General features: G+C 38.4%; 1 protein-coding gene across 1 annotated transcript in view; it reads right to left on the reverse strand.

Moving 5' to 3' along the window:
• Window positions 1-1111: 1111 nt before the first annotated feature.
• APIP (APAF1 interacting protein) overlaps window positions 1112-26972 on the reverse strand; it is a 33112-nt gene continuing 7251 nt past the window's right edge. The window contains exons 2-7 of the mRNA XM_055423827.2: window positions 13640-13740; window positions 7814-7862; window positions 6627-6744; window positions 4842-4977; window positions 1994-2161; window positions 1112-1415 (exon numbers count right to left, since the gene is read on the reverse strand). Of these exons, the coding sequence (XP_055279802.2) occupies window positions 1316-1415; window positions 1994-2161; window positions 4842-4977; window positions 6627-6744; window positions 7814-7862; window positions 13640-13740 (672 nt within the window). The 3' untranslated portion in view covers window positions 1112-1315. The remainder of the gene's footprint in view (window positions 1416-1993; window positions 2162-4841; window positions 4978-6626; window positions 6745-7813; window positions 7863-13639; window positions 13741-26972) is intronic.

A 26972-nucleotide genomic window follows, 5' to 3' on the forward strand; every position in this document is an offset into this window, starting at 1 on the left:
AATTAAAGGTTTGTTTGGCAGCAACAAGTGCCCACCTGAGAGGTGTGGTCAAAAATCTGAAGTGAGATCAGTCAACGTACTTGGGCACTTCTTCCCATCAGGCTTTGCTGCTTGGGTACAGGTGCCAAGAAAGTGGGTCTCAAAGACCGAGGGTTTTGACAGGTATGATGGAGGGGCCAACGGGTTAGGATGTTTCCAATAATGTGGTGCAAATGCCATCATGTGTGCTCCATAAGGAAGCAAGGATATGGAAGAAGGCATGGACAATGATGTAGGATCAAGGGACCGGAAGTCTAGATGAGGCGAAAGACTTGCTGGAGAGAAAGAATTGGGGTAAATGAATTCGAATGGTTGAAGACGATCAACAGAGGGGGCTGGTGGGTGAGATGATGATTTTGGAGATGGTGCATTATTTTCTCTCCCAGTTAAATAATAGTATTAACCAAATAAAACCTTATGATCAAGATGCTGCTGCTTTTGGCTACATTTAAAAAAGCATTTTCTGATTACATCTCTGGGTTCAGTTGTTCAGTTCAGTTGCTCAGTCGTGTCCAACTCTTTGCGACCCCATGAATCACAGCATGCCAGGCCTCCCTCTCCATCTCTGGGTTGGTCACGGTTTATTTCATCAGGAGAGTTTGAGTGAATATCACTTGATTTGAACTTTACAACTGAACCCACTATAACATGACTGCTCTACATCACGATATAGGGAAATCTGTACAGCATAAAGAGGAAATCCATAAAATTGATCTGACATTAGCACTGAGTGGCACATCTGGTCTTAACTTTTCATGTAAATTTATGTTACCAATATTAAAATAAGAAAATGCTCATTCTGTAATTTAGTGGAAATTTTCCAATGGGTTCTATTATCACCAACAAATTTGAAGAGTAATAGGAATTCTCTGGGAGTATATACAAAAAAAAATTAATTCAAAGGGAAATATTTTGCCATTAAGGGGTTTAGAAATAAACATAAAAAACATTAATGGGACTTCTTGTGTGGTTCAGATTCCTCGTTTCCACTCTAGGGGGCACGGGTTCGATCCCTGATTGGTGAATTAGGACCCCATATGCAGGAAAGCACAGTCAAAAAACCCAAAACACATTCATTATAAAATTTTTATTCCATTGTATTGTCATTTAAAATTATAAGAATGTAAGCAAATATCACCCAGTGTCAGAAGATCTGCATTGTTTAGTGACAAATCAATATTTTCATAGACATTTTCAATTCATTTAAAAAAGGTCATGTCATTTATGTAATAATTAAGATAAGCTTTATCTCTCTATATAGTAAACTTCCACTGACTTATACAATTCCATTTTCTCCAGCAGGAAGCTGTGCAGGGTCCAGCCCTACTTGCTTCATTGATACAGCAACATCAAACAAATAGTCATAACACTCACACCTGTTTAGAAAAATAAAAAGCAAAAAGCATTAAAAGTGTTTAGTCAGAGTTCTCCACTTCTAATAATCACATTTTTCCTCTGCATCAAGTGAACCCTGTTGCAAGTAATTTTTCACCCCTCAATTCTATACAAAGGGTTTCTTATTTTGTCTCTAACATGATTTAAAAAAGGAATCATACCGTATCATGCTTAGTATATAGTATATCATACTATATACTTCTCAGGAAATAAAAGAGATTTTAAAATATACTACTTACCTAAATTTAAATTTTTTATTATGTGCCACTTTTGTAAATAAATGTAGCAAATCATTCTAGCCCTCAACTGAGAGAACAAGAGCTATTACTCCTTCTTTATATCAAAGAGCACAGTGACTTGCCAAACAACAGCTGATCTGAAAATTATTTCTTAACAAAAGAAATATAATACAAACAAAATATCTAGAAATAACAATGATAAACTAAGAAATTGGTTTAAATTCAGATTAAACCAATTTGAACAGGGACACACCAAAAAAAACCTCACACTTCTTTTAAAGAGTGGTGACTGGCCCTGACATTCTTTGGTTCACACTTACATGGTTTTAGCCTTCTCCCACGTCTCTCCCCAGACGTAGACTCCATGCCGCCTGACAAGCACTGCGCACGAGTCTGGGTAATCATTCATTGCCTGAGCCATGCGCTCTTTGAGGTCTTTCTCTTCAGGTGTGTTCTCAATAATAGGTACGACTAACAGATCATCGTATCTGTAAGACAAAACATGCTCCTTTTTAAAACAAAAGTATTCATATATAAAACTGATCACTTTTTCAAATAATAAGTTAGACATTCTCCTTATATCTGAGAAGTCACTCCAAATTATGAACAAGATGTTGCACGTCAGTCTGTGTATCCGGCATGAACAACTATATCAAAAGACGCCTTGGGAATCCAGCAGGCATTGTTCTAATCCTAAGTAGAAGTGGCAGAAATTTGTACAGGACACCAAAACCTAACAAAGAAATTATCAAGATCATACAAGTATTTTCATGAAGCATAGAGAATCACAGTGTTTTGAACATAGGATTAACAACTGAACTACTTAAAGCAGGAATTTCCCAACAGTACGAAATCATTTTATTCTATCTCTGCAGAACCCAAAAGTGTCTTGGATAGGCAAATAAATACACGTGTGGTTTATGGTCCTGGGATAGCAAAAACCTTTCGAGCAAACCATTAAGGGTATGATAACAGTTTTAGAACGTTCTCAAATGTGTGACGTTAGAACTTATTTTTACCTTATTTTTAGTAAGTACATGTGATGAAATCAAAATATGCATTTTTCTTTTTTTGTTTCTGTAATAATACTCAAGCAAATAATTTGTCACTGGTAAAGTTACAACTATTTCTGAGGTCATTTACAACCAATCAAAACTCAGACATATTTTCCTTTTAACATGAACTTCTCTTGCCTTGTTAATGTATCATCTGCTTTTTCACCTCCTCTGTAATGGTTACATTTAACCAAAATAAGTTCTATCAATAAACTATCAGAAATTACTACTTTAGGGAAAATACAGAATAAATAGTGGTCATGTGATAAAGAACTTGGCCAATCATTATCATTAACAGAATGAGGTTGCCCATTATTTCACTTAAGGAAAACAGAGGTAATTATAAAATATCCTTAAACATGGAAGGAAAAATTGCTAGTCCCAAGTCTTTCCTTGTATTGGCCATGAAAACCACGAACTTATATTTTCCTTTACCATACACCAAACAGTCAGAAATAGCTCCAGGTGCAAAATAATTTCACAGTAAAAGAAGACCTGAAAGCTAATCCAGTCCGATCTACTCCTTTTACAGGAGCAGAGCCAGGGGTAGTCCTCCAACCAACCAAACAGCGTTCTTTTCACCCTTCCATAGGCATTCCGCCTTCAAAAGGGAGGACAGTTACATTAACATGGTTACCTCCCCAGTAAGATGTAGGCATTTGAAAGTTATCATTATTTTTAAGATGCAATTAAAATTTTTAAAAAGTATAGTAGAAAATGTAAAAACTCCATCCTTTTTCCTACCTCATCCAACTTTTTTTGCCCCTCTTTTGACCGGATACTTAGGATTCTACCCAAAATCTGATGAAGTACTACTGCCCAAGAGCTGGGATAATGACCCTGTTACTCATTTCCCAGCCAGGCTCAAACAGAATTGCAAAAACGTCTCAAAAAACTTTGTACTCTTTAAGTTCTGAAACACTGAACATAATATATAGAAAGTATATACACTGTGATGCATAACAAATGGCATCTTTGCATTAGTGTCATTCTTTTTTCCACAAATTCCAAAAACTCTCTGCTGGGATCTGCTCCCATACCCACCGTTTCACATGTTCTTCTGACCTATTTTTATTTCTTCACTGAAGCAATCAAATGCCGATGAAATTGGTAACACACAAATGCCTCTCCTTCAAGACCCAGATGTGGAAAAGGTAGTATGCAGCTATGCTTTAGTATGTACACTTTCATAATTTAAATATTTAACTTCTGTACGTAGGTGTTTCCCAGTGCTGAGGAATGCTTTAGGCACACAATAAATATTAACTAAAATCAAGTCAAATGAACTTCTCAGCACACTAGTTTAAACACGTACTGTCTATTACGTGCAGTAACAGTAACATACAGCCCTAAGAACACTTCAGTGAAATTGGCACCCTTTTCCTCTCAACAAGCCAAAGTGGATTCAGCCCCTTTAGGAAATTAAGAAGGGTGAAGGTTCAGGAACAAGAATGCCCAAACATTTAGATGAAATGCTAAGCCTGTCCCTGAGTCCCAGAAACATGTTTATTCATGTCACTATATTCTAGATTGATGAATAATGGCCACATTTTTGTGGGCTGGTAGATTTAGCTGATTTTGTCTAAAGGACCTCTGTTCTATATTATCTATGCCCCTTTCCACACTGAAAATTATAAGCATATAGAGATCTAAATTAAAATAATTATAAACTTTTTTAATGAAAATTCTACAGAAATACTACATGAAATCCAAACAAACCATAAACTTTAGTCAGAGCTGAAACTTCCTGAAGACAAAGTGAAGGTGAGGAGCGCTTATTCTCGGGTTGTTTCGATAGAGGAACACAGTCTTTCCATCTCTACAGAAATCTCAGCCAAGGCCTTTTCTTTTTACTCCAACAAACATTCGTTATTTTTGATGGCAATAATTTACCAAGGTTGGGTTGGGAATGGGAGGAGGAAGGGAGGCATCTGATTTGTGTCATTGAGAATAGATCTGGAAGTATAATATTAAGTGGGGTATTAACTAACACAGATACATAACATCGCATTAAACACATAAACATATCAGGATCCCATTTATCACAAGAAGGAGAAATACTGTTCAAATTATTTAAGCACAAAAAAAAGGGCAGGGAGGGGGATGGAAATACCTGTAATACCCTCCTGAAGTACATTTCTTTATTCCTTTGATCATCTCTTGATAGGTAATTTTAAACTCCTTTCCTGGGAAGACAAGGGTGGCCATGACAGCAGCTTTAGAATGGGTGTGGATCACAGCACCTGCTCCTGGGGTGTGGGTGGAGGGGAAGAATACAGTCACATGCTCAGTGAAAAGTAAATTACCCTTTTTAAAGAATTCTCACACACACACACACACACATATTTATATATGGCTATGGACTTGTTTTTTTGGCATGGAATAATAAGTTGGCACTGGGCAGGAGAGGAGGAAGGGAGGCAGGAAAGAGAAGAGTCAGAAAGTGAAAAGAAGAAACATTAAACTTTATCCAGCAAGTGGACAATGCACGCAATACTTGACACATGCTCAAAAACATTTTTTAGATGGTCTGAAGTATAGCTATTATAATAATGGAGATCATTATCATAACACTATGACCACTCAATTAGGTATTCCTACGTCTCCTTTAAAGATGTTTTCTCTTTGTATCATCACAACAACCATCTCTCCCATTTAACGGTCAAGGCTCAGAGATTGTTAAATAACTTATCCACGGTTATTTAACTACACTGTCCAACTTTAGACAGTAGTTGAAAACTTGGATTTGAACCCAGGTCAGTCTGACCCTTAATCAAGATAGGCTTTATCGTGTAGGCTACATCTTGGTGACATAAGGGATGATTGGGATTTTAAGATATAGATGCAATGGATTTACCTAAAAAAGAATTTGTACACTATAAAACTCAGTAATGGCTATTTTTGCAACTGGAAGTTTATTTAGTTTTTTTGCTAGGAAAGATTCTTCAGGCTGGCAGAATCTGCTGCTGAAATTTCAGCCTGTCAACAGTAGCTGGTAATGTCTAGGAACAGAACATAGCATGGTTATTCACCGTAGACTGATTTCATTCAGGGGCTATACTAAAGCATGGTCTTTATGACTTTGTTGCAATGGCTAAGTCAGTACTTCAGTTATACTGTCTTATTTTTACATTGTCCTTTAGGTTCAACCTTTTTAGGTGAGTTTTCTACCACAATTTCTGGGAATTACTAATAAAATGAGTCATACTTCTGTCATACAGTAAATTTTTCAAAAAAAGAGAGGACCACTCCCACTGAAGTGAAGAAAAGACCATGATTTTCCCTCCTTTGTAGTTTGATTAATTTCTACTACAAGTTCACAGAGGTATAACTCTAAACTAAGAGTAGGAATTGGATTGTATGTATAATAGTTAGTTGGTTAATTTGACAAACTAGTGGAGTCATACTCATCTAGATTGGAATTCTGGCCCCAAAACTCACTAGCTGTTTATTTTGGGAAAATCTTCCCACAGCCTCTGTCCTCTCATGTATAAAATGAACTAACGGACCTTCCACAGAGGCTGATGTGAGGAATGAATCAGTTAACACATTTAGAATTCTTGTACATAGCAGGTATTTAAGAAATTTGAATTACAACAATAATTGCCATTGTTTAGGGGGGAGTTTATTGTTTAGTCACTAAGTCATGTCTGACTCTTTTATAGTCCCATGGATTATAGCCTTCCAGGACTATAGTCCATGGGATTTTCCAGGGATTTTCCAGGGAAGAATACTGGAGTGGGTTGCCATTTCCCTCTCCAGGGGATCTTCCCTACCCACAGATTGAACATCTCCTGCATAAGCAGGAGGATTCTTTATCACTGAGCCAACCAGGGAAGCCCATTTAGGGGAGCCTACTCTGCAAATATTCATTATGTTGAGTACAGTTTCTACCGACCTCTCATTGTGTAAGCATTCATGAAAAGAGGAGTACACTGGCTTTTTTTAAGATTCTTAGATGGCGGAGGTCCACTTATGTCCTTTTCATTGACGTCACAAACAAACATGTCTTCAGGCTATTTACAGAAGGAAAAAGAAAAGAAAAGGTTCATAAAATATCGATAAGAAATGTCTTCTTTCTTGTTTGTCTATAGTGTATATATGTGTTAATATATGTGTAACTCATTTTAAATATTTGTAGTCATTTTGAGAAATAAAAAAATGTTTTCTACTAACCAAAATAATCTCAAAAGAGTTAACAAAAATCCACCTTTAGAATTTGAAGGCAAAAATTGATATGGAAAATTTAATATGCAAGTATGAGGTTACATTTCATTGATTTAATTTCTTGGTTTTGCCATGTAATTTCACAACTATATTTCAGAGAGACTATATAATCAGTATTTTAGGATAGGTATTTTTTTCATATTTCACAATATAAGAGGAAAAACAGAGAATAAAATTCCTTGAGAATCTTACCTGGTACTCAGAAATGCTAATCTCGATGAGGCACATTATTTTTTAAGTTCTAAGGAATTATGTAGATCCACAGGTTTTTCCTAGTAATACATGCATATTTCTGACTTGTATCTTTCATTTGCCAGGGTTTATTATAAACAACAATATAAATTCTTTATTAACAAAGCATTATGCCTTAGAGAGAATTAAGTATTACATACTTGTTTTAACTCTATTCTGGGTATTATTCTAGTGTTAATACAAAAGGGGTCCTCTCAAAATTTTGAAACAAAGTTTTATAACTTTGGAAGAGCTTTGCCATTATTAAATATGAGTCAATTTGGCCCATTTGGTCCAATCTGATTAACCTATTAGCCTGATAAAGATGGTGTTATAATGCTGCAAACTTATAATCATTTTTTATTATGATTTAAGACTGCACTATTCACTTTTGCCCTCTAGAGGCTGAAAGAAAATTTAGAACACCTGATGACATGTAGGATCATTACTACCTTAAAAAAATTTAGTAGTTACTTAACAAATGTTTATTGATTAGTTATTTAAATTATCACAATATAATTTCCCTTCAAAACTAACATTTCTTTTAATATTAATTCCATTTCACAAAACAATAATCAGGTAGAGAAGAGCAGACATTTAGGTTTAAGAAGCATCCCTTTACCATACCTGAATCCGTTCCTTTTGCACTCCTGAAGGAGCAATGTAGATTTCATTGCTGGTGATACAAAATACAGAAATTGGTATTTAACTCTATTGTTCTGCTTTTGCAAAAAGAAAAGTGTATCCTTGCAGTCCAATCTTTAATCATCTTTATAAATCAAGTGATACAAATAGCAGCTTTATTCAATTAATGGAATAGGTTGTATAGAAAGAACAGAAAGCTACTTTAATGTCTTTATAACGCTGGTGACACAGTAAAATGTTGATAGTTGCTCCTGTCTTCTACATTTTCATATAAAGTTCTTTATTTTTTTTTTATGGTGCAAAATTAATGGTAACCAGGCTTTCATCTAGTTAGGATAAATACAAATATGAAAACACAAGTCTTTAGCATCTTTAAGCATCAATAAGCAGAGTTGATCTTGCTAGACATGGAACACAGTAATTCTAAAATCCAATCGGAGGAAAATAGGCTCACTCAAAGTCTTGCAAGGAATCGGGTTTAATTTTGTTGTTTGAAATGCTCTTATTACAAAACATGAAGTTCAGAGACCTCTGCTGGATGGCTGGTTAAATTACAGCTTTAACCCTGGCCTACTTTTTTGGGTGGAACAGTATGCTTCCTAGTTGAAAAATACTTGTATCTTGTGAAAATACATGGTAACAAAGCTAAAACAATTGCAGAAAGTTAAAAACGTAAAAGGCATGGTTACATCTGGAGATCTCTGTTATACAGCACTTGTGCTAAGGGAGGGTGCTACAGCATTACCACAAGGGGCTTTCACATTTGATTTGGAAATTAATTTCAAAATCTTCTCGAAATTCTCTCCATCCTCAACAAAGATCCTCTGGCTCATGTATCAGTTTCAGTTGCTGCCAGAGGGTGTTAAAGAGCTGCCACATAATGCAAATGAAGGAAATATCAGCACCTGCATGCTCCAGCTTCTGCCACTGAGGCATGGACGAGGGACACTACATCAATATTAACTGTCTCTGAAGGAGGCTCCCAGGGCTTCCTAGGTGGCGCTAGTGGTAAAGAACCCGCCTGACAATGCAGGAGATGTATGAGACATGGGTTCAATCCCTGGGTAGCATGGATAGAGGAGCCTGGCAGGCGGGGTTGCAAAGGATCAGACAGGACTGAAGCAACTTAAGCATGAACACACAAAAGAGACTCACAGACTTAGAGAACGAACTTACGGTTGCTGGGGGTAAGGATGAGGGAAAGGACGGTTAGGGAGTTTGGACATGTACACACTACTGTATTTGAAATGGATAACCAACAAGAACCTACTGTATAGCACATGAAACTCTGCTCAGTGCTATGTGGCAGCCTGGATGGGAGGGGAGTTTGAAAGAGAATGGATATATGTATATGTATGCATGAGTCTATCTGCTGTCCACCTGAAACTATTACAACATTGTCAATTGACTATACTCCAACATAAAATAATGAGTTAAAAAAATATCAACTGTTTCCCACAGAAAATGAGGATGACTGGCTATACTGCATCAAGCTGCCGAAGTTGGGGTTACAAATAAGCCTATAGACTTAAAACTGACAAAATGTAAGGAAGTTCCTTTAAGGTCTACTCATAAATTAAGGTCTAGAAAATAAATGCTAGATATGAAAGTCAAAGTGTTAGTTGATCAGTCATGTCTGACTCTTTGTGATCCTACGAAAATGTAGTCCACCAGGCTCCTCTGTCCATGTAATTCTCCAGATAAGAATACTGGAGTGGGTAGCCATTCCCTTCTCCAGGGGAATCTTCTCGACCCAGGTATCAAACCCAGGTCTTCAGCACTGCGGGCTAACTCTTCACTATCTGAGTCACCAGGGAAGCCCAAAATGCCTGATAAAGGGAGTGAAATCCAAAGCACAATAAGCTTTGTCCAAACATTCATTTTCACAAAGTAGTTACTGCTTTAGAACTTTGTTGCCTAAGAAAATCATAGAGTGGCATTCCTCTGGAACCAGTGGCAATGCATAGGAATCATACTGTTAAAAAGGACCCCTTATAAATACCAGAGATCCAAATCTTTTGTCCTCATGTAACATGAAGAACATGAAAGAGACTCTGGAATCACGTGTGGTACATAGCCCAATCACCTCTGTTGGTAAGTGGACTTGTAGGTCTTCTCATGTGGGAAGATATTTGTGCAGTCCCGGGAAGAGACCCAGATAAAGTTCACAACAGTCTGCTGGAAATAAGCCCTCAGTAGTGAAAGCATCGGAGAAGGCAATGGCAAGCCACTCCAGTACTATTGCCTAGAAAATCGCATGGACAGAGGAGCCTGGAAGGCTGCAGTCCATGGGGTCACTACTAGTCGGACACGACTGAGCAACTTCACTTTCACTTTTCACTTTCACACATTGGAGAAGGAAATGGCAACCCACTCCAGTGTTCTTGCCTGGAGAATCCCCGGGACGGCGGAGCTTGGTCGGCTGCCGTCTATGGGGTCGCACAGAGTCAGACACGACTGAAGTGACTTAGCAGCAGCAGCAGCAGCAGCAGTGAAAGCATGGAATCCTAACCATTGGACCGCCAGGGAATTCCCTGGTATGCTAAATCTGTTTTTATTACTACTTTTGTAAAATAGAAATCAGTTTAGACTTTGGTCAATTTTGATTAAACAATTAGCTAAATAGATTTTAGAAAAAAATATATTTACACCTACAAGGAAGGAGATATCTGGATAAAAATACAGAGTTGATAGAGCTTTTATTTTGGGAAGGACAAATGCTAAAGACTAAAAATAAAGTATTTCTTGGGACTGTAAGCCACAAACAGAAAGCATGTTGAGTTTCAAGGTATTACGTTTGGGAATTTATTTTCTCCACACTCCCTGCTCTTTCACTGTGGTGAGCAGGGGGACAAACCACAAGAGTTCATAATACGTGTACTGCTTCTACTCTTATCTGCTTAAAAAGATCTTTTAAATCTTACTATGCTTCAATTATCTTGTCTACAATATGGGTTTATTAATTTTAATTCTAGCAGCATACAACAGAATTAGTGTTTCTGACACACAAAAGCATTATGCTGTGAACACAGGAAATGTTAAACGTGAAAGGTAGGAGCCCAACCTAAACACAATGGCTGCTAAGTATCCTGGAATAGCCTTGACTATTGTTATTTTCTTGGTCCTCCATTTCTTCCTTCTGATTTAACACTCATCTGTGTCTTAAGCTGTCTTTTCTTGTTTGGCACCATACATCAGGAGCATATAAACTGGACTGATATAAACCTTGGAAATGTAAATAATTTCATTTTCTCCAAAGGGCTTATTGCCACACTTACTATGGAAACATAATCAATTGGGTTTGTGCTTCATTCCAAATATATCTGCTCTTGAAGCATCAGAAAAAAACTTCACTAACATGAGAATATTAATATCATTGATAAAATTATTGATATGGGTCTACAAAGTCATTTAAATATTAGGGAGAAAATTCAACATTTTACTACAAATTACCCATTTTACTCTATGGAGCACAAATTTAGTAAGATCCCAAATGCAGTGACATACAATCATGGCTGTTTTCACCTGTGACCTCCAGGCGGCGCTCCTCACCAATTAAGAGAATCTAATAAGCATTTTACAAATACAATGCAACTTCCCTACAAATTTACTGTAATGCTACAAAGTAAATTAATTTAAAATGTGCCCCTCAGTGCTTTAGCATAACCACACACAATTTTAGTGAATGGTTCTACATTTTAACTACATAGTTTTTTATATCTTTATGATAAAAAAATTTTTCTCTTGAGATCTGCAATGGCCCCTTGCTTACATTCTATTTTTAATTTTGCTATTTTTTTTTAAAAGAGCCAATTGGAAAAGTTATTTTAATTCAGTTTGGTAGAAAGCTCTGTTTCTTACATATGTACGTGTGTGTGTGTGTGTTCAGTTGTGTCCGACTCTTGGTGACCCCATGGACTGTAGCCCACCAAGCTCCTCTGTCCATGAAATTTTCCAGGCAAGAATACTGGAATGGGTTGCCATTTCCTATTAGTGGGGATCTTCCTGACCAAGGGATCTAACCCATATCTACTGTTTCTCCTAATTGGCAGGCAGATTTTTTTACCACTGCACTGCCTGGGTGTGTGTGCGTGCTCAGTCACGTCCAACTCTTTGTGGCCCCATGGACTGCAGGCTGCCAGGTTCCTCTGTCCATGAAATTTGTGGACTGAAACCTGCCAGGCTCTTCTGTCTATGGAATTTTTAGGCATGAAATACTGGAGTGGGTTGCCATTTCCTACTCAGGGGAACTTCTCAACCCAGGGATCGAACCTGAGTCTCATGCACTGGCAAGTGGATTCTTGACCACTGTGCGACCTGGGAAGCCCTTATTCATACATGTACAAACTAGTATTTCTGACAATGCAATTAAAAAGCAGGTTACTAAAGGCAAGGTTTAGAATATGATTTATCATAAATAATACAGCTCAAAAACAAAATTACTAGGACTCAACCCCTAAATGAAAAAATGAAACAACTATAATGACAACAAGTGTCGTTACAGGACTTTGTTGTGAACAGGTTAACTTGAAAGTTTCGGCAAAATACTCTGAAAACCTGTGAAATACTGACTGACACATTAGCACTGGGTTGATGGTAAGAGGATCCATGTAATGGAGGTACCACGCACTACGTGAAACAGGGCCTTTGCAGAACAAGAGCCTCCCTACATGTGAACTCTGACGGCTGTTACTGAGTAAGGCTCTCCTGCCGTGTCCCACAATTTAATTATATTTCATGAGTTTCTTGGTAATTTGAAGCAGATGAAGTTTCAATGGCATTATCTTGTGGTATGCCACAAAATCCCTTCAGTCCAAAATGTTCTGATTATGGAAACTCCCCTGGTGGTTCAGTGATTAAGAAGCCATGCTTAAAATGCAAGGGGCAAGAGTTCAATTCCTAGTTGGGGAATTAAGATAACTGCATGTTGAGAAGCCAAAAAAAAAAAAAAGTTTACTGATTACATTTTACATTCCATTCTTTTCTAAACAATGCAGCCTCCTTGGAGGTGTTTCTTTATATATTCAATATCACATAAATATTGCAGCAGTCCAATTTTGTTAAAGAAAGTGAATTAGGATAAAGAAATAAATCAAGTTACTCAATTTAATATTCAGCCTCCAGACAATTAATATTCCTAAAACATTTCAGGAGGAAAAATATTAATCCTGTTCCAGAAACACTTAAGGGAATGAGATTCTACAACTTTTATTTTCATTGTAAATAGGTTACTTATTTTTTCATCCTCTTAAAGGAATGACACTGAATAAATCTAATGAACAATTAAGTATTATTTATTCCTTCTATTTGAAGTCAAATACCTCCTGTTTTGTCCTGTGAGCAACATGCACCCACAGGTATTAAGTCCATTAATAACGATACATGTAGTTAGAAAGGCATATTGCCTTTTTTTACTCAAAATGTAATTTTTAGGATTCTTGGATGGTTAACCATCTGTATCTAAGTGACTCTGAAATATGTATCTGAACCTTTGAAACAAATCCTGTCTACCCAGAGAGGATCCTTTAACGTTCCAGACATGAACATATCCAGCAGCATGTTAGTTAACTCTGGTACTCCAAAGACTGAGGACCAAATCGTTTGGATTACAAATTGTGGTTCTTACAGGTATTTATTATACATGCAACATCTAAAGCAAACTTACTCTACTTGGTTATGCAAATGCCTATTTCTAAATAGGTATTTGGAAACCAACGACCTTGAGCACCATAAGAAACTGATCATCAGCTCTCCTTTGACATAATATATGTTAGGCTCTTGGTGCTCTACTTATATGGAGAAACTTACCCATGCCTCAAGCTAATCCCTCCTCCGGTCCCAGTGACCCAGCCCAAATGGTAGAACTGCTTGCAAAGCTCCGGGATCAGGTATCTTGGATGTTCCTTGTCCTTAAAAAGAAGAAAGTGATTTCTAAATAGACATTATTTTATCAACTAACTATTATAGTAAGTTACTTGATATCTTACAATAATATATATAATACATAGTTACATACTTACTATAGGGCTTCCCTGGTGGCTCAGAGGTTAAAGCGTCTGCCTCCAATGCGGGAGACCCAGGTTCGATCCCTGGGTCGGGAAGATCCCCTGGAGAAGGAAATGGTAACCCACTCCAGTATTCTTGCCTGGAGAATCCCATGGACGGAGAAGCCTGGTAGGCTACAGTCCACGGGGTCGCAAAGAGTCGGACACGACTGAGCGATGGAACGGAACATACTTACTATAATATATACTAGATATCTCTAGTAAAAAACGAATTTAAGAAAGTTTAAGAATATCTACCATACAGAGGGTACTGTGAGAGAGAAAATTATTACAAAATATACTTTGTTTTTAATGTTTGGAAAGTGGATCTACCATATTGTTTGGCAACCTAGAATCATTCAGTTAAGGGCCACACAGTCCAATACTATGGAACAAGTTATAACAATAAGGTGGGGAAATGCCAGATTATATTACAAAATGTCTTACTGAAATGGTTGAAATACAACAGAATCTAGTGCTGAAAGAAGCACACTTCAGCCTACCCAGAAGATTTCTTTAAACAAAACATCTTATTCAAAACACCTCATTAAGGCATGATGTACATAATATATACTATGAGAGTTATTTGCTCATCTTCTCTGTGTTGGTTCAATTTTATTTTTCTAAAAAAAGTCCTTTTTCCATAGTAATTATACTGTTTTCTATTATTACAAAATCAATGTATACTCATTACGGAATATAACTCAAAATGACATAAAAAGCACTCGAAGCAATCAAAATTAATATTTTCTAGGCCTCATTCTATGAAGATATATGTTGGGAAAACATCTTACTGTTTAAGATGTCATATAAGTAACATATGAGATATAATTGATATATAACATTATGTTTCAGATGTACATGATGATTCTACATTTATATAGATGGTGAAATTTTCAATACAATAAATCTAGCTGAAATAAAAGCCCCACTTTTACATATGTCTGGTGACTATTTGTTTAGAAAAAGAAAATAAAGCATTTCCCCCCTTTTGGTAAAGCTAAAATGAATGAAAACAAAAACAATAATAAAGAAATACCATGAATTCCATTGGCAGTAATGATTTACAACCCTTATCTTAAAAACAACTAAAACAGCTGAATAAATTATTTTTAAAAATATTTCAAAATATATTGCTTAGCTGGCTGGAAAATAAGGTTTCACAGGGGCCATTAAAGGAAAGAGTGAGTCTACCTGGGAGAGGAGTGAACTCCTATTAACTTCCTTGAATGCATCTGCAAAACTCTGGTGACCTATTGCTTCAATTCTGATAGCTATGCAAGTCACTAGAAGCACAGGATAAAACATAAGGTGTGCTCCAAACGGGGCATCCAATAGAAAATCCCCACACACACATGGGACCTCAAGGGACTATACTCTCCAGATTAAAGTGAACAAGAAACAGACGCACCGTGCAGCAAAGCACAGTCAGCAAACCTGCCTGTAGAAATCTCAGCATTGGGTCAAGGGGAAAAAACATCTTTTGAGTCCACAGAGGGGTTATTATTGAACAGACTACATTTTTAGCTACTTATATGGGTATTTGAAATTATGGTATTTTCCCATATTCACTGTTAATATTATACATACTATTTTATTTTAGATAAGTATTGCTAGTGATAATTTAATGGAGCAGACTTAAGAATATAAAATTAAGGACATGGGAAAGCTGATATTTCTTAAAGTTCTGATTCAGCACAGGCTTCGGGGTTAATTGCTTACATGACCTCGGGCCTCAGTTTCGTTGTTTAGTTGCTCATTCCTGTCTGGCTCCTTAGTGACCCCATGCACTGTAGCCTACCAGGCTCCTCTATCCATGGGATTCTCCGGGCAAGAATACTGGAGTAGGTTGCCATTTCCTTCTCCAGGGGATCTTCCCTACCCAGAGATCGAAGTGGTGTTTCCTGCATTGGCAGATGGATTCTTTACCACTGAGCCACCAGGGAAGCCCAGGCCTCAGTTTACTCATCAGTTAAATGAGAACATGTTGAGGATTAAAATGACATATAATGGATATATCCAATCCCAAAGAAAGACAATGCCAAAGAATGTTCAAACTACCATACAACTGCACTCATCTCACATGCTAGCAAAGTAATGCTCAAAATTCTCCAAACCAAGTTTCAACAGTATGTGAACCGTGAACTTCCAGATGTTCAAGCTGGATTTAGAAAAGCCAGAGGAACACAAGATCAAATTGCCAACATCTGTTGGATCACAGAAAAAGCAAGAGAGTTCCAGAAAAACATCTACTTCTGCTTTATTGACCATGCCAAAACCTTTGACTGCATAGATCACAACAAACTATGGAAAATTCTTAAAGAGATGGGAATACCAGACCATCTGACCTACCTCCGGAGAAATCTGTATGCAGGTCAAGAAGCAATAGCTAGAACTGGACATGGAACAACAGACTGGTTCCAAATCAGGGAAGGAGTACATCAAGGCTGTATATTGTCATCCTGCCTATTTAACTTATATGCAGAGTATACGATGCAAAATGTTGGACTGGGTGAAGCACAAGCTGGATTCAAGATTGCCGGGAGAAATACCAATAACCTCAGATATGCAGATGATACCACCATTATAGCAGAAAGTGAAGAGGAACTAAAAGCCTCTTGATGAAAGTGAAAGAGGAGAGTGAAAAAGTTGGCTTAAAGCTCAACATTCAGAAAACTAAGATCATGGCATCCGATCTCATCACTTCATGGCAAACAGATGGGGAAACAATGGAAACAGTGAGAGACTTTATTTTTGGGGCTCCAAAATCACTGCAGATGGTGACTGCAGCCATGAAATTAACAGACACTTGGTCCTTGGAAGAAAAGCTATGACCAACCTAGACAGCATATTAAAAAGCAGAGACATTACTTTGCCAACAAAGGTCCGTCTGGTCAAAACTGAGAGAGTCAATTCCCAGGCAGATTGATAAGATCCAGGGGTCCCCAAGGAGAGAGGGGTCTGGAATGCTCAAAGAGGAGGAAAGGACAAACTTTGTGGGGTTTTTTTTTTCCCTCTCTACATTCCTTAGTCTTAGTCACAAAAAAACCTTTTTTTTCTTTAAGCCCGGAACTGATGATTACACAACTCAGTTTAAACTCTGTAATAGGGATCATATAACCACAATGTATACTGCTTGAGGACAGTTTCTCCTTCCTGAAAACCTTCTGGCTAATCCTGTTATTTTAAAATGTGAATTATGGAAGTGGGTCTAGTAATATCTTTACAACCTTGGGACATTCTTTTGATTTATTGTAACAACTCATCAAAGGATATAATTCCCTCACTAACACTAGTGAGGGGGGCACTCTCCGTCCCCCTTCTGATGTCTATGTCAGGAGCTTTCTCTGACCCTTTTCTTACTTTAATAAAACTCTGCTACACAAAAGCTCTAGATTGATCAATCCTGGTCCCTAGTCCCAAAGCTAAATCTTCTTCAGAGATCACAAATCTGACATCATTCACCATAACTATCAAAGCTATGATTTTTCCAGTAGTCATGTATGGATGTGAGAGTTGGACTATAAAGAAAGCTGAGTGCCAAAGAATTGATGCTTTTGAACTGTGGTGTTGGAGAAGACTCTTGAGAGTCTCTTAGACTGCAAGGAGATCCAACCAGTCCATCCTAAAGGAAATAAGTCCTGAATATTCATTGGAAGGACTGAGGCTGAAGCTGAAACTCCAATATTTTGGCCACCTGATGTGAAAAACTGACTCACTGGAAAAGACCCTGATGCTGGGAAAGATTGAAGGTGTGAGGAGAAGGGGACGACAGAGGATGAGATGGTTGGATGGCATCACTGACTCTATAGACATGAGTTTGAGTAAGCTCCGGGAGTTGGTGATGGACAGGGAAGCCTGGCATGCTGCAGTCCATGGGGTTGCAGAGTGGTGGACATGATTGAGTGACTGAACTGAACTGAACTGATAATGGCTATAAAGCAGGCAGCACAATGTGTGTCACAAGGTTCATTTCCTTTCCACTTTAATAAATGAAAAGTTTCTGAATTAAAATGAATAAAGCTATGTCGGTTTTTCTTATTTTTTCCTTTTTAAATCTAGTCAAAATTACTGATGCCTTGTATAATTTACTATTTCCTTTTTTAGGAATATAAATGATATTTTAATTACATATTAAAATGCAGCCAGGGGGCAGTCCTAAGATGGCAGAAGAATAGGACAGGGAGACCACTTTCTCCCCAACAAATTCATCAAAAGAACATTTGAACACTGAGTAAATTCCACAAAACAACTTCTGAATGCCGGCAGAGGACATCAGGCACCCAGAAAAGCAGCCCATTGTCTTTGAAAGGAGGTAGGAAAAAATATAAAAGATAAAAAGAGAGACAAAAGTAGTAGGGATGGAGATCCATCACAGGAAGGGAGGCTTAAAAAAGAGAGAAGTTTCCAAACACCAGGAAACACTCTCACTGGCGAGTCTGTGGCGAGCCTTGGAACCTCAGAGGGCCACATAACCAGGAGGAAAAATAAGTAATTAAAACCCACAGATTACATGCCCAAGGTAACTCCCAGCGGAGCAGCAGTGCAGACGCCTGCATCCGCCACTAGCAAGCGGGGGCTGGGCAGGGAGGCGCGGGCTGCATGGCTTAGAGTAAGGACCAAGCCTGAATGTGCGAGGGCAATCTGAGGGTGCTAACTTAGTAGCAAAGCAGACTGTGGGGTAGCTACCCCGCAAAAAGCCTAACCTAAGACACTGCCAGGCCTGCTCACAGAACAAAGGGCAGACTAGAGCTAGTCGGCTGTGGACGGCCCACCCCCACTGAGACAGGCAGGGGAGGGCAGCCAGAGCTGGAAGGGGGCAATCGTGGCCCCAGAGAGGCATCATCTACCAAACTGCAAGCAGGCTTCGTTGCTAACCAAGACTTCCTGGGATTCTGGCCGATCGACATCCGCCTGAGAAGGTGCGTGGGTTGTACACCCAGAAAACCGAGTGGCAGGGACCAGGGAGGCGATAAGTCGCAGTGACCATGCTTTCCAAACACCTGCTCACCTGAGCTGCTCTGACCAGGGAAGGGCACAAAACACAGGCCCAACCGAGTCTGCGCCTTTGTGGAGTACCCGAGTATCTGAACCTAAGTGGCTTAGACCTGGGATGTGCATGCAACCCAGTGCCGGCCTCAGACAGTTCCCAGCAGAGCAACCTAGAGCCTGTGCAGTGTAGACTGGGACAGCACACACGCCATGAGCGGGGGCAAACCCAGTGTGGCCGAGACACTGCGAGCACTCCCCACAGACGCCAGAGATATTTGTCTGCAGCGTTCCTCCCTTCCCACAGCATGACTGAACAAGGGAGCCTTGAAAAGTGTCCACCACCGCCCCCTAGTGTCAGGGTGGAAATTAGACACCGAAGAGACCAGCAAACAGAAGCTAAAACAGAAGGAATCACCTTGGAAGTGACAGATAGAGAAGTCTTGAGGCTACTGTAAGAATAAGACTGAAAACCAGAGGCAGGAGGCTTAAGTCCGAATCCTGAGAACACCAGAGAACTCCTGACTCCAGAGAACATTAATCGATAGGAGTTCATCAAACACCTCCATACCTCCACTGAAACCAAGCACCACCCAAGGGCCAACAAGTTCCAGAGCAAGACATACCACGCAAATTCTCCAGCAACACAGGAACATAGCCCTGAGCTTCAATATACAGGATGCCCAAAGTCACTCCAAACCCACAAATATCTCATAAATCATTACTGGACACTTCATTGCACTCCAGAGAGAAGAAATCCAGCGCCACCCACCAGAACACCAACACAAGCTTCCCTAACCAGGAAACCTTGACAAGTCACCCGTCCAACCCCACCCACAGCAAGGAAACTCCACAATAAAGAGAACTCTACAAACTGCCAGAATACGGAAAGGCCACCCCAAATACAGCAATATAAACAAGATGAAGAGGCAGAGAAATACCCAGCAGTAAAGGAACAGGATAAATGCCCACCAAACCAAAGAGTAAGAGATAGGGAATCTACCTGATAAATAATTCCAAATAATGATCCAAAATCTTGAAAACAAAATGGAGTTATAGATAAATAGCCTGGAGACAAGGATTGAGAAGATGCAAGAAAGGTTTAACAAGGACCTAGAAGAAATAAAAAAGAGTCAATATATAATGAATAATGCAATAAATGAGATCAAAAATACTCTGGAGGGAATCAACAGTAGAACAATGGAGGCAGAAGATAGGATAAGGAGGTAGAAGATAGAATGGTAGAAATAAATGAAACAGAGAGGAAAAAAGAAAAACGAATTAAAAGAAATGAGGACAATTTCAGAGACCTCTGGGACAATGTTAAATGCCCCAACATTTGAATCATAGGAGTTCCAGAAGAAGACGACAAAAAGAAAGACCATGAGGAAATACTTGAGGAGATAACAGTTGAAAACTTCCCTAAAATGGGGAAGGAAATAATCACCCAAGTCCAAGAAACCCAGAGAGTCCCTAACAGGATAAACCCAAAGCGAAACACCCCAAGACACATATTAATCAAATTAACAAAGATCAAACACAAAGAACACACACACAAGGGGATTCCCATAAGGAAAACAGCTGATCTTTCAATAGAAACTCTTCAGGCCAGAAGGGAATGGCAGGGAATATTTAAAGTGATAAAAGAAAATAACCTACAGCCCAGATTACCGTACCCAGCAAGGATCTCATTCAAATATGAAGGAGAAATCAAAAGCTTTACAGACAAGCAAAAGCTGAGAGAATTCAGCACCACCAAACCAGCTCTTCAACAAATGCTGAAGGATCTTCTCTAGACAGGAAACACAGAAAGAGTGTATAAACTCGAACCCAAAACAATAAAGTAAATAGCAACGGGATCGTACTTATCAATAATTACCTTAAACGTAAATGGGTTGAATGCCCCAACCAAAAGACAAAGGCTGGCTGAATGGATACAAAAACAAGACCCCCATATATGTTGTCTACAAGAGACCCACCTCAAAATGAGGGACACATACAGACTGAAAGTGAAGGGCTGGAAAAAGATATTCCACGCAAATAGAGACCAAAAGAAAGCAGGGGTAGCAATACTCATATCAGATAAAATAGACTTTAAAACAAAGGCTGTGAAAAGAGACAAAGAAGGACACTACATAATGATCAAAAGATCAATCCACGAAGAAGATATAACAATTATAAATATATATGCACCCAACATAGGAGCACCACAATATGGAAGACAAATGCTAACAAGTATGAAAGGGGAAATTAACAATAACACAATAATCGTGGGAGACTTTAACACTCCACTCACACCTATGGATAGATCAACTAAACAGAAAATTAACAAGGAAACACAAACTTTAAATGATACAATAGACCAGTTAGACCTAATTGATACCTATAGGACATTTCACCCCAAAACAATGAATTTCACCTTTTTCTCAAGCGCACACGGAACCTTTTCCAGGTTGGATCACATCCTGGGCCATAAATCTAGCCTTGGTAAATTCAAAAAAATTGAAATCATTCCAAGCATCTTTTCTGACCACAATGCAGTAAGATTAGATCTCAATTACGGGAGAAAAACTATTAAAAATTCCAATATATGGAGGCTGAACAACACGATGCTGAATAACCAACAAATCACAGAAGAAATCAAAAAAGAAATCAAAATATGCATAGAAATGAATGAAAATGAAAACACAACAACCCAAATCCTCTGGGACACTGTAAAAGCAGTGCTAAAGGGAAGGTTCATAGCAATACAGGCATAACTCAAGAAACAAGAAAAAAGTCAACTAAATAACCTAACTCTACAGCTAAAGCAACTAGAAAAGGAAGAAATTAAGAACCCCAGGGTCAGTAGAAAGAAAGAAATCTTAAAAACTAGGGCAGAAATAAATGCAAAAGAAACAAAAGAGACCATAGCAAAAATCGACAAAGCCAAAGGCTGGTTCTTTGAGAGGATAAATAAAATTGACAAACCACTAACCAGACTCATCGAGAAACAAAGGGAGAAAAACCAAATGAATAAAATTAGAAATGAAAATGGAGAGATCACAACAGACAACACAGAAATACAAAGGATCATAAGAGACTACTATCAGCAATTACATGCCAATAAAATGGACAACTTGGAAGAAATGGACAAATTCTTAGAAAAGTACAACTTTCCAAAACTGAACCAGGAAGAAATAGAAAATCTGAAGAGACCCATCACAAGCAGGGAAATTGAAACTGTAATCAGAAATCTTCCAGCAAACAAAAGCCCAGGTCCAGACGGCTTCACAGCTAAATTCTAGCAAAAATTTAGAGAAGAGCTAACACCTGTCCTACTAAAACTCTTCCAGAAAATTGCAGAGGAAGGTAAACTTCCAAACTCATTCCATGAGGCCACCATCACCCTAATACCAAAACCTGACAAAGATGCCACAATAAAAGAAAACTACAGGCCAATATCACTGATGAACATAGATGCAAAAATCCTTAACAAAATTCTAGCAGTTAGAGTCCAACAACACATTAAAAAGATCATACATCATGACCAAATGGGCTTTATCCCAGGAATGCAAGGATTCTTCAATATCCGCAAATCAATCAATGTAATACACCACATTAACAAATTGAAAAATAAAAGCCATATGATTATCTCAATAGTTGCAGAGAAAGTCTGTAACAAAAGTCAACATACATTTATGATAAAAACCCTCCAGAAAGCAGGAATAGAAGGAATATACCTCAACATAATAAAAGCTATATATGACAAACCCACAGCAAACATTATTCTCAATGGTGAAAAACTGAAAGCATTTCCCCTAAAGTCAGGAACAAGACAAGGGTGCCAACTCTCACCACTACTATTCAACATAGTTTTGGAAGTTCTGGCCAGAGCAATCAGAGCAGAAAAAGAAATAAAAGGAATCCAAATTGGAAAAGAAGTAAAACTCTCACTGTTTGCAGATGACATGATCCTCTACACAGAAAACCCTAAAGACTCTACCAGAAAATTACTACAGCTAATCAATGAATATAGTAAAGTTGCAGGATATAAAATCAACACACAGAAATCCTTTGCATTCCTATACACTAATAATGAGAAAATAGAGAAATTAAGGAAACAATTCCATTCACCATTGCAGCGAAAAGAATAAAATACTTAGGAATATATCTATCTAAAGAAGCAAAAGACCTATATATAGAAAACTATAAAACACTGGTGAAAGAAATCAAAGAGGACACTAATAGATGGAGAAATATACCATGTTCATGGATTGGAAGAATCAATATAGTGAAAATGAATATACTACCCAAAGCAATCCATAGATTCAATGCAATCCCTATCAAGCTACCAACGGTTTTTTTCACAGAGCTAGAACAAATAATTTCACAATTTGTTTGGAAATACAAAAAACCTCGAATAGCCAAAGCAATCTTGAGAAAGAAGAATGGAACTGGAGGAATCAACCTATTGGACTTCAGGCTCTACTACAAAGCCACAGTCATCAAGACAGTACGGTACTCACCCAAAGAGAGAAATATAGATCAATGGAACAAAATAGAAAGCCCAGAGATAAATCCACGCACTTATGGACACCTTATCTTTGACAAAGGAGGCAAGAATATACAATGAAGAAAAGACAATCTCTTTAACAAGTGGTGCTGGGAAAACTGGTAAACCACTTGTAAAAGAATGAAACTAGAACACTTTCTAACACCATACACAAAAATAAACTCAAAATGGATTAAAGATCTAAACGTAAGACCAGAAACTATACAACTCCCAGAGGAGAACATAGGCAAAACACTCTCCGACATAAATCACAGCAGGATCCTCTATGACCCATCTCCCAGAATATTAGAAATAAAAGCAAAAATAAACAAATGGGACCTAATTAAAATTAAAAGCTTGTGCACAAAAAGGAAACTATAAGCAAGGTGAAAAGATAGCCTTCAGAATGGGAGAAAATAATAGCAAATGAAACAACAGACAAAGAATTAATCTCAAAAATATACAAGCAGCTCCTTCAGCTCAATTCCAGAAAAATAAACGACCCAATCAAAAAATGGGCCAAAGAACTAAACAGACATTTCTCCAAAGAAGACATAAAGATGGCTAACAAACACATGAAAAGATGCTCAACATCACTCAGTATCAGAGAAATGCAAATCAAAACCACAATGAGGTACCATTTCACACCAGTCAGAATGGCTGCTATCCAAAAGTCTACAAGCAAGAAATGCTGGAGAGGGGGTGGAGAAAATGGAACCCTCTTACACTGTTGGTGGGAATGCAAACTAGTATAGCCACTATGGAGTACAGTGTGGAGGTTCCTTAAAAAACTGGAAATAGAACTGCCATACGACCCAGCAATCCAACTTCTGGGCATACACACCAAGGAAACCAGAATTGAAAGAGACACGTGTACACCAGTGTTCATCACAGCACTGTTTATAATAGCCAAGACATGGAAACAACCTAGATGTCCATCAGCAGACAAATGGATAAGAAAGCTGTGGTACATATACACAATGGAGTATTACTCAGCCATTAAAAAGAATACATTTGAATTAGTTCTAATGAGGTGGATGAAACCAGAGCCTATTATACAGAGTGAAGTAAGCCAGAAAGAAAAACACCAATACAGTATAATAACGCATATATATGGAATTTAGAAAGATGGTAATGATAACCCTGTATGTGAGACAGCAAAAGACACACCGATGTACAGAACAGTCTTTTGAAATCTGTGGGAGAGGGTGTGAGGGTGGGATGATTTGGGAGAATGGCATTGAAACATGTCTATCATATGTGAAATGAATCGCCAGTCCAGGTTCGACGCATGATAAAGGATGCTCGGGGCTGGTGCACTGGGATGACCCAGAGGGATGGGAAGGGGAGGGAGGTGGGAGGGGGGTTCAGGATGGGGAACACATGTATACCAGTGGTGGATGCATGTCAATGTATGGCAAAACCAATATAATACTGTAAAATAAAAATTAAACAAAACAAAAAAAATAAAATGCAGCCAATGAGAAGACTCTTGCAGTTTTCAATCCTTAAAACTATCAATTTGCACAGCAAGTTGCAAACGTTATAGGAAATAGACTGCTCTTAAGCCCCACTCCCCCCCAACCCCACCCCCACCCCGTTTCCCTTCTGTCTTTCCAGTACTGAGGTATCAGACCAATGAGAAGACTCTTGCAGTTTTCAATCCTTAAAACCATCAATTTGCACGGCAAGTTGCAAACGTTATAGGAAATAGACTGTTCTTAAGCCCCATTCCCCACCCCATTTCCCTTTTGTCTTTCCAGTACTGCGGTATTAGAACCATTAGCCAGCTTCCTGCTACAGGAGTAACAATGACAAGGCAGCTGTTGTTAGTAAGGTTTCATTCAAATCCACAAAATTACTGTTTCAAAAATATAATCACTTAGCAGCAGGAACCAAGAGAGGTATATTTACTAAAAATGCAGTCATTTAAGTTACCCAGAATCGTAGGAAAAGTAAAAATCAGAATACATATTTTAATAAGAATTGATAAGAAAGAAAAGATTTAGCTTTCCCCTGAATGTCAATAGTATCTCGTTTGTTATTAAGTCTGATTTTTCACTTAGAATAACGGTTTTGAAAGATATATAAAGATAGGTTGCAATTAACTTCTTATAGTAGAGGTTCCATACAGTTAGGGGGCAACATATAACAGTATTTTGTTATATATATACATATGTTTTAATTTAATTGGAGGCTAATTTTTACAATATTGTGGTGGTTTTAACCATACTGTATGAATCAGCCATGGGTATACATGTGTCCCCCAGTCCTAAACTCCCCTCTCACCTCCCTCCCCACCCCATCCATCTGGGTTGTTTTGTATATATTAAAAACTAAGGCCTAAACAGTTTTTGAATCAATATTTTATTTCCCCAATTTTTCAATCTAGTTATTGTTGTGACCCAAGAACGAAAGAGCAGGTAAAACCATGGAGGGTCTTGGAATGCAGGAACAGAAAAACCAGAGCCTTATCATCCTTCTCTCCCCTGTGTTTTAACTATTAATGGATTTCAGGTCCTCCTGAGCAGTATAACCTGTCTCCCCTCCTACCCCATAGGGAGAAGGTATTTGCCTTACTTGTCACCCCACCCAGTATAAGTGCCTCATCCAATCAGCAAATGACCCGCAAGTCCCCTATCCTACTCCTTGTACCCTAGGTATAAAAGTAGGCTAAGGACCCTGTTCAACATTGGTTCTCCCTTGAGCTGGCCCACTGTTCTAACAGCTTCTCCCACTCTAATAAACTTTATTTAACTCTCATGCAGTCTCATGTCTGGAAAATTCTCTTCCAACCCGAGTCCAGACCATGACAGTTATTTTAAGGAAATCAGCCTTGAATGTCACTGAGGTAACTGCTCACAGCCAGCCATGGCTCTAATTTCCTCCACCTTTTCTTTCAATTTAAGCATAATTGAGGCAAGTATTTCTCAGAGGTTTTCCTGGGGGGGGGACTCTCTTACAATCATAAAATGAACATCTGTCAAAGGCATTTTAGCCCATCAACTAATGAGGGAATCAAAAAGATGGTACAACTGTGTGTACCGAAGAGAATTCAAAACACCTATACATGAAATTAATTAGGAATCCTGGATTTACAAATAATAAAGAGAAACTGGACAATATCCACTATAGCAATAAGTTGAATCTCTATCAGTTCAGTTCAGTAGCTTAGTCGTGTCTGACTCTTTGTGACCACATGGACTGCAGCACGCCAGGCCTCCCTGTCCATCACCAACTCCTGGAGCTTACTCAAACTCATGTCCATTGAGTTGGTGATGCCATCCAACCATCTCATCCTCTATCATCCCATTCTCCTCCCGCCTTCAATCTTTCTCAGCATCAGGGTCTTTTCTAATGAGTCAGTTCTTCACATTGTGGCCAAAGCACTGGAGTTTCAGCGTCAGCATCAGTCTTTCCAATGAATATTCAGGACTGATTTTCTTCAGGATGGACTGGTTGGATGTCCTTGCAGTCCAACGGACTCTCAAGAGTCTTCTCCAACACCACAGTTCAAAAACATCAATTCTTCAGTGCTCAGCCTTCTTTATGGTCCAACTCTCACATCCATACA

The sequence above is a fragment of the Moschus berezovskii genome, chromosome 14 (assembly GCF_049115385.1).
Source record: "Moschus berezovskii isolate FMDL1 chromosome 14, NW_MosBer_1.0, whole genome shotgun sequence".
Taxonomy (NCBI): Eukaryota; Metazoa; Chordata; class Mammalia; order Artiodactyla; family Moschidae; genus Moschus; species Moschus berezovskii.